Raw genomic sequence first — 21,080 nt, 5'->3', positions numbered from 1 at the left:
GCGCTTCTTCTTCTACGGCAGAAGGGGGGAAATTAAGTCGGCGTAGTTACCGTAGTTGCGAGACCTGTTGTGGCTCAATATTGGTCCATATATAAGGCGAACCGGATTATAAGGCGCACTGTCAGCTTTTGAGGAGATTGGAGGTTTTTAGGTGCACCTTATAGTGCGGAAAAAAAATACGGTACTCAACAGCCATACATGTCACACTACGGGTGGCAGTATGAACAACGCCAACACTGTCATAAACATGTGCCATATAGTGAGACCACACTAAACAACGACAAACACATTTTGGAAGAATATTTGCACCGCAACACAACATAAACACAACAGAACAAATTCCCAGAATTGGTGGATTTACACCTAACATCCACTGTAATGATACCACATACAATAGCGTATCTAGTCGATACTACTATCAAATCAAATCAACTTTATTTTTTAAAGGACATTTAAAATCCACCAAAGGGGTAGCCAAAGTGCTGTACAATGAGCAGGCCAAAAGACAACAAGAGAACCGAGCAAACACAACACAACACAAACAGAGCAGGATAAAAAAAATATCGTGCTCTATGATTACATCGATATTTTTTAACATCACAAAATCTTCTTTCGTTTTTCTTTTTAATTTATATTATGTTTATAAACTCAGGAAATATGTCCCAGGACACATGAGGACTTTTAATAAGACTTGGTATCGGATTGGTACCCAAATGTGTGGTATCATCCAAAACTTATGTAAAGTATCCAAACAACAGAAAAATTTGTGATTATTACAATTAGATAGAACATGTTAAAAGATAAAATAACCAGATATTAACAGTAAATGAACAAGTAGATTAATAATTCATTTTCTACCACTTGTCCTTAATAATTTTGACAAAATAATAGAATAATAAATGACACAATATGTTACTGCATATGTCAGCAGCTAAATTAGGAGCCTTTGTTTGTTTACTTACCACTAAAGACAGTCTAGTACAGGGGTCACCAACGCGGTGCCCGCGGGCACCAGGTCGCCCGTAAGGACCAGATGAGTCGCCCGCGGGCCTGTTCTAAAAAAAAAAAAAAAAAAAAATAAATAAAATTTTTTTTTTTTTTTTTTTTTTTTTTTTTTAAATTAAATCTACATAGAAAAAACACAAGATACACTTTCAATCAGTGCATCAACCCAAACAACCTCCCCCATGCACACTCATCCACACCCACTCACACAAAAGGGGTTATTTCTTTCTGCTACCAATATTCTGGTTCCCACAACATAGACAACACATCTGCAAGGGACACAGTCCCTGAAGCACACATGATTGTATAGGCTGCTGGTCCACTAACATTTTCATTAATTACTATTTTTTATGTAATTATTTTTATATTGTTTTACTTTCTTTTTTATCCAAGAAAATGTTTTTTTTTATTTATCTTATTTTATTTTATTTTTTAAAAAAGGGCCTTATCTGCAACAGACCAGGTTGTCAATGAAATTAGATTTGTTTAAAGGGTTTTTTAAACCAGGCCCAGTCCAGATAATGTCCAAGTCGGACTCAGCAACACACACCTTCATTCATGAACCCCGCCATGTTTCCCAGCAGACTCTCTGGGAGGGGATCACTTGTAAAAAAGGATACAATTTCTTTTGATACAGTACATGTTTTTTGTCCAACAGGACATTTGTGTACCACTCAATGTTTAAATACATCTTTGGAACAATTGATGCTTTTAAAGACAGACACATAGCTTCAAGGTTGAGAAGTTTCAGGCCCCCATATTCATACTCTTTGTACAAAACCTTTCTTTTAATTTTTTCTGGTTTGCCGTTCCAGACAAAATCGAAGACCCTCCGCTCATAAATCTTAAAAAAGTTTTGTGATGGAGCTGGTAATGACAAAAACAAATAAATAAATTAAGGAATAATTAACGAGTTGGCAATAGACATTTTACCATACAAGGTTAGGGATTTCCCTTTCCATAATTGCATACTTTTGTCCAGCTTTCTTAGTCGATTATCATAATTTACTGAGCCTAGATCTTCCAGATTTTCTGGGACAACAACACCAAGTATGTTAACTGGTCCATCTGTCCACAAAACAGGCACTTTGCATTCCATTCGAAAGGACGTTCCCTTTAGATTTCCGATCCTTAACATTTTACATTCATCATAATTAAGCTTAAGGCCAGATTGCTGTGAAAATATGTCCAAAAGATTAAGAAGGTTCCGCAAACAATGAGGAAAAATCTTATCTTTGTGAATCAGCCTTTTCTGACATGAACTTCATCAAGAACAAACACAGAACACGCCTCACTGATGCACATCTGCAAGACTCACTCAGAGTTGCAGTGTCAAGTTACACACCAGAGTACAACACACTAGTTAACAGCATGCAATGCCAGGCTTCCCACTAACTGACAAAGAAACAGATAACAGATTTGGTGTCCAGTTCAAAGTGTGACATGATTTAAAAATTGGAGAGTTTACTTTTGTATTTTACATGAGTTATTATTTGTACAAACATGGTGCAAAGTAATTCATGATTTGTTAAAAAATGTTAGTGGCTAGTTAGTTGAAATGGGATATTGTGATTTCACAAGACTGTCTTAGAAGTTATCATTTGAAAATGTTCAATTTGAAAAATGTGCACTTAGAGAAAATGTAAAAATAAAGTGTTGCATATTGATATGTATCTGTTTCTATATATATTTATTGTGAGAAATCATTAAGATGATCAGTGTTTCCACAAAGATAAATATCATTAATTATTAATAATAACAGAGTTAAAGGTAAATTGAGCAAATTGGCTACTTCTGGCAATTTATTTAAGTGTGTATCTAACTGGTAGCCCTTCGCATTAATCAGTACCCAAGAAGTAGCCCTTGGTTTCAAAAAGGTTGGTGACCCCTGGTCTAGTATGTTCACTATTTTATTTAAGGACAAAATTGCAATAAGAAACATATGTTAAGATTTTTTTGTTAAAATAAAGCCAATGACGACATTTTTTGTTGTCCCCTTTATTTACAAAAATACAGAAAAGTACCAAAATACTTTTGGTACCGGTACCAAAATATTGGTATCGGGACAACATTAATACACACACACACCGAGCACCCATTGGCAGAAATGTATATCGGCTCCTATGTGTGGAGGGCCGCCTGACAGCGTCAAGCTGCAAACCCCCCCTGGCTACTTTTCCTTACTTCCATTTGGAGAGAAGATGGCTGCAGTGAGAACATCAAACATCACTTCCCCTTCCCTCCCCGACTCCGTCAAGCAGCGTCTGAAATCCCTCTCGCTTGCACTTTGCAGGGTATCAACTGGTACCACTGGAAAGGACACGAGTTCTCCATCCCTTTTGTGGAGATGAAGATGAGGCCGTTCAACTACCGCAGCATCAGCAGCAAGAGGAGGCGGTCGGTGCCCGTTTAAGCTGTTGCTTAGAGACGGACGGAGTTTGGTAATGCTTTGCTAAACAAGTCCTGATCAGGAGGCAATAAAGTCAATTTAGCGAAGGATCTGGTAACGGCCGCACGCATCCGACAAGAGCTGTCTTTCCCTGCTGTATACCTCCTCCCGGGAGTTAAAGACACTGTATGTAATTTATTCATTGCTTTGAATGACAATTCTTGTTTTTTTTTCTGTATAAAAAACATGACAAAAAAAAAAAAGACAAAAAGCAAAGCTAGGATGCCCTATTTTAACCAATAACACTTTGAACAACAACTCTATTGTAAATGCCCCCAAAAGCCCACTACTGTAAAATATATATATTTTTATAACTGATAGTGTGGCAAAGCGCCATCTTATTTCTTTATGATGACGTTCATAGAAAGCCCCTTTTACACTGACTGTGTTCAGAACCATCCATGCAGTATTCCTACTTCAGGCATCAGAGCCGTAACAGAGCAGGACAGGGCCTGCAACAAGTGTGGGGATTGAAGCAAATGTCATCTACAGAATATACACTGTAAAAAATTACCAGGATTTCACGGCGTTTAAAAACAGTTGGTTTTTTTTTCAAAGTAAAACATCGTAATTAGAGATGTCCGATAATATCGGACTGCCGATATTATCGGCCGATAAATGCTTTAAAATATGATATCGGAAATTATCGGTATTGGTTTCAAAAAGTAAAATGTATGACTTTTTAATACGCCGCTGTTCGGAGTGGTACACGGACCTAGGGAGAAGTACAGAGCGCCAATAAACCTTAAAGGCACTGCCTTTATGCGCCACACTGTGAACCCACACCAAACAAGAATGACAAACACATTTCGGGAGAACATCCGCACTGTAACACAACATAAACAATAACAGAACAAATACCCAGAACCCCTTGCAGCACTAACTCTTCCGGGACGCTACAATATACACCCCCCGCTACCCACTACCCCTAGAACCCAGCCCCCCTCAACCTCCTCATGCTCTCTCAGGGAGAGCATGTCCCAAATTCCAAGCTGCTGTTTTGAGGCATGTTAAAAAAAAATTATGCACTTTGTGACTTCAATAATAAATATGGCAGTGCCATGTTGGCATTTTTTTCCATAACTTGAGTTGATTTATTCTGGAAAACCTTGTTACATTGTTTAATGCATCCAGTGGGGCATCACAACAAAATTAGGCATAATAATGTGTTAATTCCACGACTGTATATATCGGTATCGGTTGATATCGGAATTGGTAATTAAGAGTTGGACAATATCGGATATCGGCAAAAAAGCCATTATCGGACATCTCTAATCGTAATCGTAATGTACTGTAACGTTATAGCAAACGACTTAAAAAATGACGATACCCTCCTATTTCACTGCAATCAACAGTTATTTCACAGTAAAATATTACTGTGAAAACAATGCAATTATAGAAAATGAATTTGCTGTGAAAATGTTTACAGTGTATGTTCGTGGGAAGCACAATGTGTTACGTCTCTCGATGCCGAATATTCCGTGGGATTTCTGTGTAAAAGAGGCTTGCAGAATTACAACATCAAAGTTGGAACTTTGAAGGCAGTTCAACCTTACTTGTTTTATTTACTGAATTATCATTTGAAGCTTTACTTCCATGCATTTCTTGAAATGGTTGGTCTTTATTTTTTAAGTTTGTTCCGGCGATGGTTTGGATACCAAAGATGTGGTTGATGTGCAAAGAGCCCAAACTATTGCTTCTGTCCAAACTAACCAAAAGAACCACACAAGCAACAATCGCAACCATGTTTTGGCGTAAAGTACAGTATTGACCCAAATATAAGACTGTTTTTTGTTCCCTAGAAAACTGTCTAAAAATAAGGCTGCCTTATATTTTGGGCCTGACAAAGACCGAATTTTACAAAAACCGAAGCATTTTTTGGGGGGGAAATTTTGACTATAATTCACTATCCTTAAGTCTTTTTTTTTTTTACATTCCAACTCGTAAATAAATATGAATAAAAGTCCACTTACAATGGAGCCAATGGTAGCCATGACGTTATTGCATTTATTTTGACCATTAAACCCAATAAATAACCATCGAAAAACCGCCAACAATACTCCATTAACAATATTAACCAAGTATTAGCTATATTGTCGTTAAGGACCTACATTTAGAGGCACATTGATCAGGGAGAGGCAACTTCCTAATGCTGCTGTATTGACATAATTTTTCATCTAAATGGGAATATATGAACATCCTAACAGTCGGCATCCTAATGACAGCAGACCTTGTACAGTAAGTGATGTTTTATTATGTTTGTTGGCTCTCATGAAGTTTGCGGTGAGTAGTAATCAGTGATGTTGTCAAAGGAAAACGCGAACATAGTGATGCATCTATGAAATTAAAGTGTCGCTCCATGCTTAAAATGAGCAAAATGCTTAAAAAATACATGTTATTATAAATGTGGCTGTAACTACATTACATATATACTTACATCATGTATATAAAACCTTATTGGAGGTGTTTGGATGTTTTTTTAAGCACTTTATAAACAGAATTGAGCGACTCCAATTGGCTCCATTGTAAGCGGACTTTTAAACACATGTATTTACTATTTACTATCTAAATGCATTATATATATACAGTATATATATGGCGATGCACACAGCTGATGTGCCCAAACGAGTTCTCCCCAAGAGGCTGAGCTTTTCTTCTTGTCACTCAGTTTTCTAAAGCAAACTATAGTAAATGGCGCGGAACAAATTCTTCCGAAGAGTCTGAGCTTTTCAAGTCATCCCACATTTCAGGGTATAGATAGATAGATAGATAGATAGATAGATAGATAGATAGATAGATAGATAGATAGATAGATAGATAGATAGATAGATAGATAGATAGATAGATAGATAGATAGATAGATAGATAGATAGATAGATAGATAGATAGTACTTTATTGATTCCTTCAGGAGAGTTCCCTCAGGAAAATTAAAATTCCAGCAGCAGTGTACAGAATTGAGATCAAATTTAAAAAAGTAAATAATGGGGGTTTTTAAATGGAAACAAAATTAGAAAAATATTACAATAGAATAAAAACAAAAAGCATCAATGAGAATACAAATATAACAGTAAAATAAGAATATAACAAGAGAAACTAGGCATTAGTGACCATGTTATGAAAACGTATTACACTGTTATTGTTTTGCATCCCCCGTCATTCTAATACCCCCCCCTCCCTCCCAGAGAGGAGTTGTACAGTCTAATGGCGTGTGGGACAAAGGAGTATGGAGATTCACGAAAGAAACGAGCTGATGGCACCAAACAAATTATCCCCAACAGGCTGAGCTTTTCTTCCTGTCACTCACAGTTCCCCAAAACCGGGTTTTGAAAAAAAAACGAGAGTCATTCCATAATTCCAGTTATGGCTATTAACACTCGTAAACTGGCAGATGGGGCCAAATGAATTCTCCCGAAGAGGCTGAGATTTTCTTCCGGTCAGTCACAGTTTTCCAAGACCGGGCCTTGAAGAACACAAGTCATTCCTTAATTTAGGTTATGGAGATTTATATAATCAAACTAGTAAATGGCGCCGAACAAATTATTCCGAAGAGTCTGAGCTTTTCAAGTCAACCCATATTTCAGGGTATGGAGATTCACACAAGAAACCTTGCTGATGGCACCAAACAAATTATCCTCAACAGGCTGAGCTTTTCTTCCTGTCACTCACAGTTTTCCAAAAATTGGGCCTTGAAAAACACGAGTCACCCCATAATTCAGGATATAGAGATGTATACATGCAAACTAGCAGAAGGCGCAAAAGCCATTTCTCGAAAGCTTTTCTTCCCGTCACTCACAGTTTATCCTCTAGAAAAAGAGCACCTTATACTCAAAGCCGTCTTATATTTGGGTTTATACGGAGATAAAAGTATCCAGAAACACCTTATCACTTTACCAACACGTTGTGTATGTTTCCAACTGTGTGGGAACAGTTTGGTGAAGGTTCTTTTCTGTTCCCATTGAACAAAAAGCATGGTCCTTAAAGACATATTTGGATGACTTTAGTTGGCAAGGAGCGGATTTAGCGCTCCATTTTCTATTTTCACTTCCTGTCAGCACAGTGATCACATGACCAGATGCTTCTGTGTGTTTGTGTAGTGTTGTCTCCTGCTAGTATAGCAAACAGATAAATCTGCAACATGGCCTCATACTGTCAACACAAAAGCATCTTTTTTTTTCTTTTTTTTTTTGTGTTGTTAGTTTGTTTTGGGTCCCAACACAATCATAAGATGTTACCATAGCTGAGAGCAAGAGCTTGTTCTCGCATGAACTCGGCGGCTTATTTACAGATCTGTCTCCTTTGAAAGGAAAATATATCACGTGAGGTGTATATTTTTGCTTGAGTTTTTTTGGTGTGTCCTTCTAGGCATTCCCCTGTGTTCATCTAATATAGTCATGTAGACTCGGTTATATCTCGTCTTTTAATATCTATCCTCTTTTAGCGATATAAAAAAAAAAGTGCCACTCCTAAATGACAGCACTGCATGCCCACCACACTGCAGTCACAATCCCAATAGTCTTGAATATTAGAACATGGTTTATTGGGTTTCAAGATACTTGTTGCAATAGTTTGACCTAATTTAGCCAATGTTTAGTGTGCACCCGTCATACATCTACAGTATATAGATCTCTCATAGGGTGTTTTTATTATTGCTTTGACCGCTTGGCTGTACAAGAAACAAAGGGAATGTTAGAAATGCTATTTGTACTCAGAGAATTAAAAGGGATTTCACACAAAAAGTACACCAATGTTTAGGAAACAACAACACTCTGATTAAATTGTGAATGTATTTAAAAGTTAAAATGGTGGTAAACGCAGTCCTGAGAAATAGACAACTTCAAATAATGAAGTTTTTCTGTAATTTTTAAAATCTGACCGAGAATGAATTTTACTCTAATATCTTTACACATTAATCCTGCATTTTCAGGGGTAGTTTGTCCCATCTTAATTGTCAATTTAAACATTACAATCAACATGATTTTGCCATTTTTTTGATGTAACAAACTCACCGATTTGAGTCTAAAACAGGTGTTTAGTATATACAGTGTTGGCGCTAGGAACTTTCAAAATGGGGTCCCACAGTACATTTATAGGGTCCCACTTTTTTGCAACCGTTTTGAAAACAAATGATAAATGTATGCCTTATCCTGTTATATCTCACATTCTATATTGTGTTTTGTAAAAAGGTTGTCATGACAGCCCCTCGCCCGAGTGCAAACTGAGGCAGTATTTGTGAGTGATAAAACTTTCTGTGAATCAAAATTTAAGAAATTTTACCGGAAAGTTCATTACTTTGAAGACGACCAATAAAAACGCAATAAACGGGGACGGAAATTTGACCCGGCAAATATAAACAAAACACAGACGGAAAGCGATAATCGATTAAAAAAACAAACAAGCAAACCACTTGGCTGTACAAGAAACAAAGGGAATGTTAGAAATGCTATTTGTACTCTGAGAATTTAATGGGATTTCACACAAAAAGTACACCAATCTTTAGGAAACAACAACACGCTGATTAAATTGTGAATATATTTAAAAGTTCAAATGAAGATGAACGCAGTCCTGAGAAATAGACAACTTCAAACCGATGAAGTTTTTCTGGAGTTTTCAAGTTCTGACCGAGAATGAATTTTACTCTAATATTTTTACACATTAATCCTGCATTTTCAGGGGTAGTTTGTCTCATCTTATTTGTCAATTTAAACATTATAATCAACATGATTTTACAAAATTTTGATGTAACAAACTCGCCAATTTGAGTCTAAAACAGGTGTTTAGTATATACAGTATTGGCGCTAGAAACTTTCAAAATGGGGTCCCAGGGACCCCATCAAGTCATAAAAACGGGGTCCCACAGTACATTTTTGGGGTCCCACTTTTTTGTAACCGTTTTTGAAAACAAATGATAAATGTATGCCTTATCCTGTTATATCTCACATTCTATATTGTGTTTTGGAAAAAGGTTGTCATGACAGCCCCTCGCCCGAGTGCAAACTGAGGCAGTATTTGTGAGTGATAAAACTTTCGGTGAATCAAAATTTAAGAAATTTTACCGGAAAGTTCATTACTTTGAAGACGACCAATAAAAACGCAATAAACGGGGACGGAAATTTGACCCGGCAAATATAAACAAAACACAGACGGAAAGCGATAATCGATTAAAAAAACAAACAAGCAAACCACTTGGCTGTACAAGAAACAAAGGGAATGTTAGAAATGCTATTTGTACTCTGAGAATTTAATGGGATTTCACACAAAAAGTACACCAATCTTTAGGAAACAACAACACGCTGATTAAATTGTGAATATATTTAAAAGTTCAAATGAAGATAAACGCAGTCCTGAGAAATAGACGACTTCAAACCGATGAAGTTTTTCTGGAGTTTTCAAGTTCTGACCGAGAATTAATTTTACTCTAATATTTTTACACATTAATCCTGCATTTTCAGGGGTAGTTTGTCTCATCTTATTTGTCAATTTAAACATTATAATCAACATGATTTTACAAAATTTTGATGTAACAAACTCGCCAATTTGAGTCTAAAACAGGTGTTTAGTATATACAGTATTGGCGCTAGAAACTTTCAAAATGGGGTCCCAGGGACCCCATCAAGTCATAAAAACGGGGTCCCACAGTACATTTTTGGGGTCCCACTTTTTTGTAACCGTTTTTTGAAAACAAATGATAAATGTATGCCTTATCCTGTTATATCTCACATTCTATATTGTGTTTTGGAAAAAAAGGTTGTCATGACAGCCCCTCGCCCGAGTGCAAACTTAGGCAGTATTTGTGAGTGATAAAACTTTCGGTGAATCAAAATTTAAGAAATTGTACCGGAAAGTTCATTACTTTTGAAGATGACCAATAAAAACGCAATAAACGGGGATGGAAACATAAACAAAACACCGGCGGAAAGTGATAGAAACAGGAGTTTTGACCCGAAGGAGGCAGGGTCGGTAAAAAAAAATTAAAGAAAATAAAATCTGCGTCCCGGGGACACGCGGACGTCTGGAAATGCGCCTTTCTGATTTCAATGCGTAAAAAAACACAAAAGGTGCATTAACGCCAACAGTGTATATACCACTGTACATCTGGGGACACCTATAATCTGCGAAAATATGCACACTTTCGGTGCACATTGATTTTATTTTTTATTTTTTTTACTCGCTTACCATCAAAGCTAAAAAGACAATTGTTTTGCCTTTAATTTTGCAGGGTTTAAAAAAAAAAGTGGTTTCTTTATTTTTCTCAAGCTGTAATAGGGCTCACACACAAAAAAACCCTGATGTGTTTTTTTTCCTGATTTGTAAAAATACTGAAAAAATGTCTTGGTACACACAACTAACGGGTAATTTTTGTTTGCCATAGTAAGAAACATAAAATGACTAACAGTTAAGATACATTGTTTATTGCAATTGTATTTGATTTCAAGTGGCTTTAACAAAATCTAAAAAAATACATCACCACTCATATAATCTTTACTTTGAAGGTGACATGTTGTACTATAAGTGTGATGCTGTAACTTAACACCCATTTGACATGTTGCCATGGAAATGTTGGAAAAAAAAATGAACTTTTGACTGTTGATACTTGCTGAATATTTGGGATTTGTTGGATAAACCTTGGATATTGCTGTCAAAAATTTAGCTCTAGTTTGACATAAATGTGTACTATATAGTTCCTTTTTTAATACATTTTCTACATATTAATAAAATACTCAAATAGGCTGACTTTTGTGAGTTTCTTTTTTGTTGTTGTTGCCGTAAATGGCTAACATTTACACGTCATTCTTTTTCAAGAAAAGTTGAATTTAGTTTCATTTTGTCACTAAAATTAACCCTCATCTTCATGGCAAAGGTGTGTATGTTTTAACAAATATTCCTCTATTTCTGTGCAACATAGTTTGACACATTTTTACACTAAACAAAACTGTATTCACCCTCAAAGTAGTATACAATATTTAGTGTAACAAATTGTTTTACATTAATTGAATTTCAAGCTACTTTTTTACAGTAATATTTTATTTAACTTCAGTACTGGTTATAGATACCAAATATTTAATTAATTTCAAAAATATTAATGATAGTTTTTTGCAGTTGTATTTATTTATTTTTTGCCATATTATTTTTTTTTTAATTAAATATTGGAGGAATTTATTTCAGTCTATGTTATGTCTATAATCAGCAGGTTGTTTTTTTTGTTTTTGTTTTTTGTGATGTCAGAATTTTAAAATGTTACATTGTTACCATTAAGGGACAAACCTTTCCCCTTTAAAAACAAAACTAAATCCACAAAAATAAATGAACATAATGATAGATTTTTCTACTTTTTTAAACATAAATATTTCAATCACGTTCAGTCCTATTCATCAGATATATATGAATTCAGATATTTTATTAATTAAAAAAATTACCTGTTTTTGTGTGTCAGTGTTTTGATGTAATTTTAATAATTATTATTATTGTATTATTTTATGTTTTTAGTGACATTTAATATTGTGGCTGTATATATATACAAAACCCAAAACCAGTGAAGTTGGCACGTTGTGTAAATCGTAAATAAAAACAGAATACAATGAATTACAAATCCTTTTTAACCTATATTCAATTGAATAGACTGCAAAGACAAGATACTTAACGTTCAAACTGGAAAACTTTATTTTTTGCAAATATTAGCTCATTTGGAATTTGATGCCTGCAACATGTTTCAAAAAAGCTGGCACAAGTGGCAAAAAAGACTGAGAAAGTTGAGGAATGCTCATCAAAGACTTATTTGGAACATCCCACAGGTGAACAGGCTAATTGGGAACAGGTGGGTGCCATGATTGGGTATAAAAGCAGCTTCCATGCTCAGTCATTCACAAACAAGAATGGGGCGAGGGTCACCACTTTGTGAAAAAATGCGTGAGCAAATTGTCCAACAGTTTAAGAACAACATTTCTCAACGAGCTATTGCAAGGAATTTAGGGATTTCACCATCTGCGGTCCGTAATATCATCAAAAGGTTCAGAGAATCTGGAGAAATTACTGCACGTAATCACTGCACATTGAATGCTTGTGATCTTCGATCCCTCAGGCGGTACTTCATCAAAAAGTGACATCAGTGTGTAAAGGATATCACCACATGGGTTCAGGAACACTTCAGAAAACCACTGTCAGTAACTACAGTTGGTCGCTACATCTGTAAGTGCAAGTTAAAACTCTACTATACAAAGCCACAGCCATTTAAATTCCCACTGGGGTGAGTTTTCCTTGCCCGTATGTGGGCTCTGTACAGAGGATGTCGTTGTGGCTTGTACAGCCCTTTGAGACACTTGTGATTTAGGGCTATATAAATAAACATTGATTGATTGATTGATTTATCAACAACAACACCCTCATCTAAGATGGACTGATGCAAAGTGTAAAAGTGTTCTGTGGTCTGACGAGTCCACAATATCCTATCCATCCATTTTCTACCGCTTGTCCCTTTCGGAGTCGCGGGGGGTGCTGGAGCCTATCTCAGCTGCAATCAGGCGGAAGGTACACCCTGGACAAGTCGCCCCCTCATCACAGGGCCAACACAGATAGACAGACAACATTCATACTCACATTCACACACTAGGGCCAATTTAGTGTTGCCAATCAACCTATCCCCAGGTGCATGTCTTTTTTTGGAGGTGGGAGGAAGTCGGAGTACCCGGAAGGAACCCACGCAGACACGGGGAGAACACGCAAACTCCACACAGAAAGATCCCGAGCACGGGATTGAACTCAGGACCTTCGTATTGTGAGGCACATGCACTAACCCCTGTTCCACAGTGCTGCCCGAGTCCACAATATATAAAGTATATATCAATCAATCAATCAATCAATGTTTATTTATATAGCCCTAAATCACAAGTGTCTCAAAGGGCTGTACAAGCCACAACGACATCCTCGGTACAGAGCCCACATACAAAATATATTTTAAAAATATATATATATACATGTATTTTATTTTTATTTTATTATTAATTTTTTGCATATGATAGCATTTCCTCTCTTCCTCTCTGTTTTTTGTTTGTTTACATACATCTAAAGTCACCCTTGATCGTGAATATAAAATATTTGAGTCATTTAAGAATTATAACTCTTTGTGTCTTAAAGTCATCACAACTACTCTTTTTTTCCTATTTTTTCTTTTCTTTTTACTCAAATTTTATTTTGTGGCTAATAAGTCCTTTTCTTAATATGTGATAGCATTCTCTCTCTCTCTCTCTCTCTCTCTCTCTCTCTCTCTCTCTCTCTCTCTCTCTCTCTCTCTCTCTCTCGGTCTCTCTCTCTCTCTTTCTCTCTCTCTCTCTCTCTCTGAGTTGGCATCTTTGCAACAATTGAGAAATAAAATGCTGTAGATACAAAGTATTAAATAGCCATCAATCAATGTTATTATTGCAATTAAGATAGACGAAGCAATAATTGACATTTGAAATGCAGTTGGTTGGTTGGCAGTTGGACTAAATGAACACTTGAAAAGATTAATTAGCGACTAATTAGTTAAAATAATTTGAGCTCTTCTTTTAAGTTTCTGAAATATAGATGTGATATAATGTACGTTCTCTCCACACACACACACACACGCACACACACACACACACACACACACACACACACACACACACACACATCTTGGCATCTTCGGCCAAAACCGTCCATTCAGCAGTTTCCTTATTCACTCTTCAATCAGCGCATATTGTAATTATCCGCTAATTATCCATGCAGGTGTCAGGTCAGCAGAAACAACCTGGTGACTAATCGGCCTTGAAAAGAAAAGGCTTGTAGGAAAGGTCAGAGCGGTAAAAAGCAGAAGCAGAAGTGAAAGCTTCACACACACGATCCACTTCTGACTCGACTTCGCTTCTTCAACCACAAGATAATTAAGTTGATTTAACTTCTTGCGACATAAGCTAAAAAGAAAAAAAAAGCTCACCGGATGACCTTTTCTCTGGTACTTGTCCTCTTTTTTTAGGACTGAAAAAGTGTTCATGAGCAAAAGTTGGCATGTTTTTTTGCATACACAGACAGTTGACATGTCAATCATTACATAAAACACCAGTGATGATATTTAAGGCTTTTTTTGTAGTTTTTATTTTTATTTTTTTCAGTGCAATTTACAGCAAAATGAATGTCTCGGGTTACTGACTTTTTCGGTGTATAGATATTGTTTAAAAAATACTATTGGCAGTACTGAAATTATGATTTGAGCACATTTTGCACATATTTTTTGTGTGTTTTGATTTTTCTTTGGATTTGTTGTACTTTTATTTTGTTGTTGTTGTTGTTGCGACACTCTTTTCGAAAGAAGAAGTGATGATAATAAAACAACACGAGGAGAAAGGAAGTACAAAAACAGGAAGTTACATGAGGTTAGATAAGTGCATTCACTTATTAAAGTTAGTTTTAAACAGGGCTTAGCTTATTTTTACACTTGCGTGGCAGGCTAAAATGCTGCTGAAAAATTGACTTCCATGTTTAGTCAATGTTTGGACCTGGAACTGACTATTTGTTACTTGTTATATGTTGCATTATTTCTCTGAGGAGGAAAATGTGAAGCAGCATTTTGGAACAGATCATCCATGAATATTTCACAAATATATGTTACTAAATAGTTGCTGGACAGAGACTGATCCACAAAGATCTTCAAGATTTGAGGTAAGAATTTAAACGCAATATATTTTTTGAAAATCATGGAACTATGTTTCCTATGTTTTTAAGTATTCCCCTTTATTTGCAGTGGGGGTTCTTTTAGTGTGGGAACATTTGTCTTTTAATTCTATTTAGGTCTTAAAGTACTACTGGTTTTAATTCAAAGCTACTGTTAAACTATTGCATTTTCCATGTGAAATAAATGTACCAAACTAAAGTTCAGCCTTCTCCAGTTTATTCTGGCAGCCTGTTTTAGCTTTATTACAGTTGTAGCTGCTTTTAGTACCCACGCCCACTGCTACATAATGTGGCTTTATTAGCAGGATTGGGCTGTTTTTATTTTTATTTTGTGGCCTTTGTGTGATAGTGGGACAAAAAATGACAGGTCGAGGGCCTGCAACCCCACAGCTTCAACCTTCCAAGCACTGGTTTACTGGACACCATGGAAGACCTGCAAGCACTTCTGGGGCAACTACAACAGCTGAAGGACTCTAATGAACAATTACAAGTTCAAAGACAGGTATCTGACACAAGGCTGGGACCAGGGACGTGCACATGATTATAGAGGGGCAGGGGCTCAAAGTCAGAAAAGGGCAGGAATTTTTTTTTTGGTCCTTTACACAATATGGAAATTAATGTAAAATTAAATTTGCTAATAGGAAGCTAACTACTTAGATGTGTGTCCTCTGTAGGTAAAAGTGATTTCCATTTCTTTTGTGTCAACAAATTATGGTCATAATGAGTTAATTCACATTATCATAGGCTTGGAAGACATGAAAAGCAACAACACACTGGTTTATTATTAGGCTATTTATTGTTAAAGATAAGCACTTTAATATTGAACATTGAACATTACAACATGAACTTTGAAAAAAAATACAAAAATAAATACCCAAATGGAAAAAACTTCAATGTGAAAATCTGTCCTTCTTCCCTTAACTTGATGAAAACACCATCAAGTTGTAACTTATGGTCTTTCTCACTTAATGCTCAGACTAAACAACTGAAACGCAATACAGGGCCAAAAATATGGACCAGGGGCCAGTAGAGGGCTGTATCCTTTCTTTTTTTGGCATTGTGCTGCAGGCATAATCAACATGAATCAAGTTTAAATACAGATGGCAATATTCCTAACAGATAACCTACATCTTATATCCCCAGAATGCTGAAATTATTATTATTAAAAATAATAATAATAATAATAATTATTATTATTATTATTATTATATAATATAATTATTATTATCATTATCATTGTTTTTCTTATTATTATTGTTATTATTATCATTATTATTATTATTATTTTGTCAACCCACACAGTAATAGCAAAGTCACAATAACCTTATATAGGGACGGTGTGGCGAAGTTGGTAGAGTGGCCGTGCCAGCAATCGGAAGGTTGCTGGTTACTGGGGTTCAATCCCCACCTTCTACCATCCTAGTCACGTCCGTTGTGTCCTTGGGCAAGACACTTCACCCTTGCTCCTGATAGCTGCTGGTTAGCGCCTTGCATGGCAGCTCCCGCCATCAGTGTGTGAATGTGTGTGTGAATGGGTGAATGTGGAAATACTGTCAAAACGCCTTGAGTACCTTGAAGGTAGAAAAGCGCTATGCAAGTATAACCCATTTATCATTTATTAATTTATATCTAAAACTCTACTGTGAGAGAAATGTGATCCGCCGTAAACACAGTGCATTTTATTTTGGAAATTAACCCGGTGTTTTATTTTGTATTTTGTACATTACTTCCTGTCCCGCATGATCCGCTCTGCTCTGTGCGGACTTGATGTGCCGTGCTCAATTGATGCGCCGTGCTCCGACGTCCGGCAAAAACAGAAGCTGACACATTGAATAATAGAATAATACAGCGTTTTTCTGAAATATTACCCATATTAGATGCTGAATAAGTGGACGGCGACTAGACCATAACTCACAGGTTCAAGTTGCTCCACTGTCACGTCTCAGGGGCGCAGTAACTTGGCTCTCTCTCCTCTCACTTACTCACCCGCAGATCGAGGAGGGGCTAAACGTTCAAAAGTTTAGACCAGTCCACATTTAGGGAAAATTTAAGCCCCTCCTCGATCTGCAGGCTGCAGTCAGGGGTTACTCCCTTGAACCGCGAAAGCAACCCGGTTTCGAAACGAATAAAGACCAACTTCGATATTGTACATTATAAACTAATGTATGGATAGACAAACAAGTCGATCATTAAAATGTTCATGCAAGTAACAGCCAATCAGCATTCAACCGTCAAACTCAGTGCAGTGTAGTGCAGTCCGGGGTGAACTGCAGCATGGAGGAGAAAGTGATTGTTGCCGTTTGCGACTCCCGGAGCTTTATATATAATGACGTTTGAGAATCTGCCGGATCTCCGCCACCAGATGGAGCCCGCGGGGGTGAACCCATGGGTTAAACGTTTAGCCCCTCCTCGATCTGCGGACTGCAGCCAGGGGCACTTGCTCTCTCTGGCAGAAGCGGCAGGCTCAAACAACCCGGTATTACAAGAAAACGTGGAGTTTTTGTACCGCTGTTTTTTTTTGTTTGGTTTTTTTTACATCCCTGACAGGAATTTATTAATGTTGTTTAAAGAAAAAAACAACAACAACAACAACAAACACACACACAGGCAGAGGGCACTTTTTAAGACGAGGCAAATAAGGGCAGGGGCTCAGGCACCCATAGGGCCCTATGTGTGCACGTGCCTGGCTGGGACCCTCCACTGCATCCACGAGCAGTGTTGGGTTAATTACTGAAAACCAGTAACTAGTTACAGTTACTAGTTACTTTATTTCAAAAGTAACTCAGTTACTAACTCAGTTACTTACACCAAAAAGTAATGCGTTACTGTGAAAAGTAACTATTTAGTTACTTCTTTTTTTCCCCTTTTTTTTAAGGCTCCCATTAATGCCCTTTTAGCCTTCATTTCAGTACTGTTATTGCACTGGAGAATAATACAATGTGTTGATCAACTTGACATGCATTTGCATCACTGAACTCTGCTAAGCAATGTGGTCTACATACAACACACTAAGACAAAGATATGTTTCAAAGGGCCAATTTATTTCAGGCCAGAACAAATTGACAAAACTATTTCAAATAGCTGCAACATAATGGCACTTTAACTTTAAGTAGATAGGATCTTTGATCCAAGACACAACTTATATTTAACTAAAATGTTATTTTCTTTGTGCTCGACAAAAGAAAAGTATTGAGAATGTCTCCATGTTAAGAAACTCGACTTCTGGCTTCGCCATGATGTCTTGTTAGTTGTTATGAGAGTAGCGTATGTGTGTGTGTGTGTGTGTGTGTGTGTGTGTGTGTGTGTGTGTGTGTGTGTGTGTGTGTGTGTGTGTGTGTGTGTGTGTGTGTGTGTGTGTGTGTGTGTGTGTGTGTGTGTGTGGGGGGGGCCCTTTAAGATATGACAGCATGTGAGGTGAGTGACGTCAGTGAGTGAGTGGGTGGTTTCTATTTTTGGCCAAAGTAAGACAAAGAAAACAATCTGAAGTTGTCTTTATTTTTAAATTTTAATGCCATGATTTTAATAGTCCGGCCCGTGTGTGCACAGATTTTCCTCCATGAGGCCCCTGAGCTCAAACGAGTTTGACACCCCTGTCTTAAGACGTGTAACATGATTTCAAACATAGAAACTTACCAATATGTCCACATTATTATCATTACTATTACACACGCATAAAAGGCTTTACATTAGCATGATTCAAAACAAACGTTACAGTACCTGCTTTAAAATGTTAAATGGCTCATAAAAAATTGTTTTAACCCAAAAATATTACTGGTTTAAAAGAACAGGGTTAAAAAAAATATGTGTATTTCTCACAATTACAAATCAAATTGAATAAAAATTTCCATTTGCACAAAAGCACAAAGTAGTCTCAGAGAAACGGCCAACAATTTGCAGTCACGTTGTTGTCACGACGAGCCATACATTCATTGAAAGCTAACATTAGTAGCTAAACTTTGCCAAATTGCTATCATTAGCTGACAACAAACCTGTGTGTGTGTGTGTGTGTGTGTGTGTGTGTGTGTGTGTGTGTGTGTGTGTGTGTGTGTGTGTGTGTGTGTGTGTGTGTGTGTGTGTGTGTGTGTGTGTGTGTGTGTGTGTGTGTGTGTGTGTGTGTGTGTGTGGCCCTTTAAGATATGACAACAGCATGTGAGGTGAGTGACGTCAGTGAGTGAGTGGGCGAGAGAGGTGAGGGAGCGGCAACAGTGAGTGCGTGCAGGTGCTCTAGCTTGGTGGATGGCTGCGTCCAATAAAGTCACAAAGTTGCAACAAACCGCCGGGCTCGTCATTCACCCTCAGCTGTAAAGACCCTCTTCCGGGTAAAGTGAAGGTTGTTAGCCCCGAAGTACGGCTCTGCGGGGAGGCGTGCTTTCCCCCACCCACAGAAAGCACGCCTCTTCTTTTCCACCGCAGCGCTCCAATAAAACACACTCAGATCTTCTGTTTCTAGCCGATACTACATAAAAATAACGTAAAATAACGAAGTAACGCATCATGCAGTAACGGTAACTGAGTTACTGCATATAAAAAAATAACGCGTTAGATTACTAGTTACCGCCGAAACTAACGGCGTTACAGTTACTTTGTAACACGTTACTTTGTAAGTCCCAACACTGTCCACGAGTAGTTTACATTATAAAAATGGTGGCATTCGTTATGTATACAGTCGTGGTCAAAAGTTTACATACACTTGTAAAGAACATAATATCATGGCTGTCTTGAGTTTCCAATAATTTCTACAACTCTTATTTTTTTGTAATAGAGTGATTGGAGCACATACTTGTTGGTCACAAAAAACATTCATGAGGTTTGGTTCTTTTATAAATTTATTATGGGTCTACTGAAAATGTGACCAAAGCTGCTGGGTCAAAAGTATACATACAGCAATGTTAATATTTGGTTACATGTCCCTTGGCAAGTTTCACTGCAATAAGGTGCTTTTGGTAGCCATCCACAAGCTTCTGGTTGAATTTTTGACCACTCCTCTTGACAAAATTGGTGCAGTTCAGCTAAATGTATTGGTTTTCTGACATGGACTTGTTTCTTCAGCATTGTCCACACGTTTAAGTCAGGACTTTGGGAAGGCCATTCTAAAACCTTAATTCTAGCCTGATTTAGCCATTCCTTTACCACTTTTGACGTGTGTTTAGGGTCATTATCCTGTTGGAACACCCAACTGCGCACAAGACCCAACCTCCGGGCTGATGATTTTAGGTTGTCCTGGAGAATTTGGAGGTAATCTTCCTTTTTCATTGTCCCATTTACTCTCTGTAAAGCACCAGTTCCATTGGCAGCAAAACAGGCCCAGAGCATAATACGTTGTGAAATGAGTTATCGCCACAAAAAAAATGTGCAAATGTTTATTAATCTGATCAAATAAAACAAAAGTCATGGTCACACTAGCTGCGGAAGCTAGCTCTCCAATCAGCTAAACAGACTCAATAACTCAACTGTGACATTTTGGTGAATTTACTGAGGATTTTGTGTGTAAAACATTACAAAAAAATGCAATTGTAAGTTAATTATACCAACACAATCACTTGTTAGCATATTAGCTAATGCTAACAACGCTAGCTTCATTACATTATGATAGCACGTACAAATATGCATGAAAATGCTACTATCAAACATGTGACGGTTTTGTAAGTATGAATTGTTTCAGTTATATTGTAAAACGTACAATTGTTGCTTAAAGTGATGAATGAGGAATCCATACGGTAAAAAAAAAACGCTATGGACGACTTGAAGATGGAACGGCACTTGTACTTCCGGTTCAAGGCACTAAACAGAGGGAAATACTGTCGATGTTCACTCGCAGCACTTGCAGTAAGCGATCTCGTCCAAACAATTGCGCCATAGCACAAACAATAACGGCCCTGTTCAGTGTCTCTGTCTTGGTTTTATAAACACTCTATGTTGAATACAAAACACTATGGCTGTTTT

General features: G+C 37.1%; 1 protein-coding gene across 1 annotated transcript in view; it reads left to right on the top strand.

The window, feature by feature from the left end:
- tnr (tenascin R (restrictin, janusin)) overlaps window positions 1–6,438 on the top strand; it is a 435,043-nt gene extending 428,605 nt beyond the window's left edge. Inside the window, exon 34 of the mRNA XM_062022570.1 lies at window positions 3,299–6,438. Coding sequence (XP_061878554.1) covers window positions 3,299–3,418 — 120 coding nt within the window. The 3' untranslated portion in view covers window positions 3,419–6,438. The remainder of the gene's footprint in view (window positions 1–3,298) is intronic.
- The last annotated feature ends 14,642 nt before the right edge of the window (window positions 6,439–21,080 follow it).

The sequence above is a fragment of the Entelurus aequoreus genome, linkage group LG16, assembly GCF_033978785.1.
Source record: "Entelurus aequoreus isolate RoL-2023_Sb linkage group LG16, RoL_Eaeq_v1.1, whole genome shotgun sequence".
Lineage (NCBI taxonomy): Eukaryota > Metazoa > Chordata > Actinopteri > Syngnathiformes > Syngnathidae > Entelurus > Entelurus aequoreus.
This window is presented reverse-complemented; position numbering and strand designations above follow the sequence as displayed.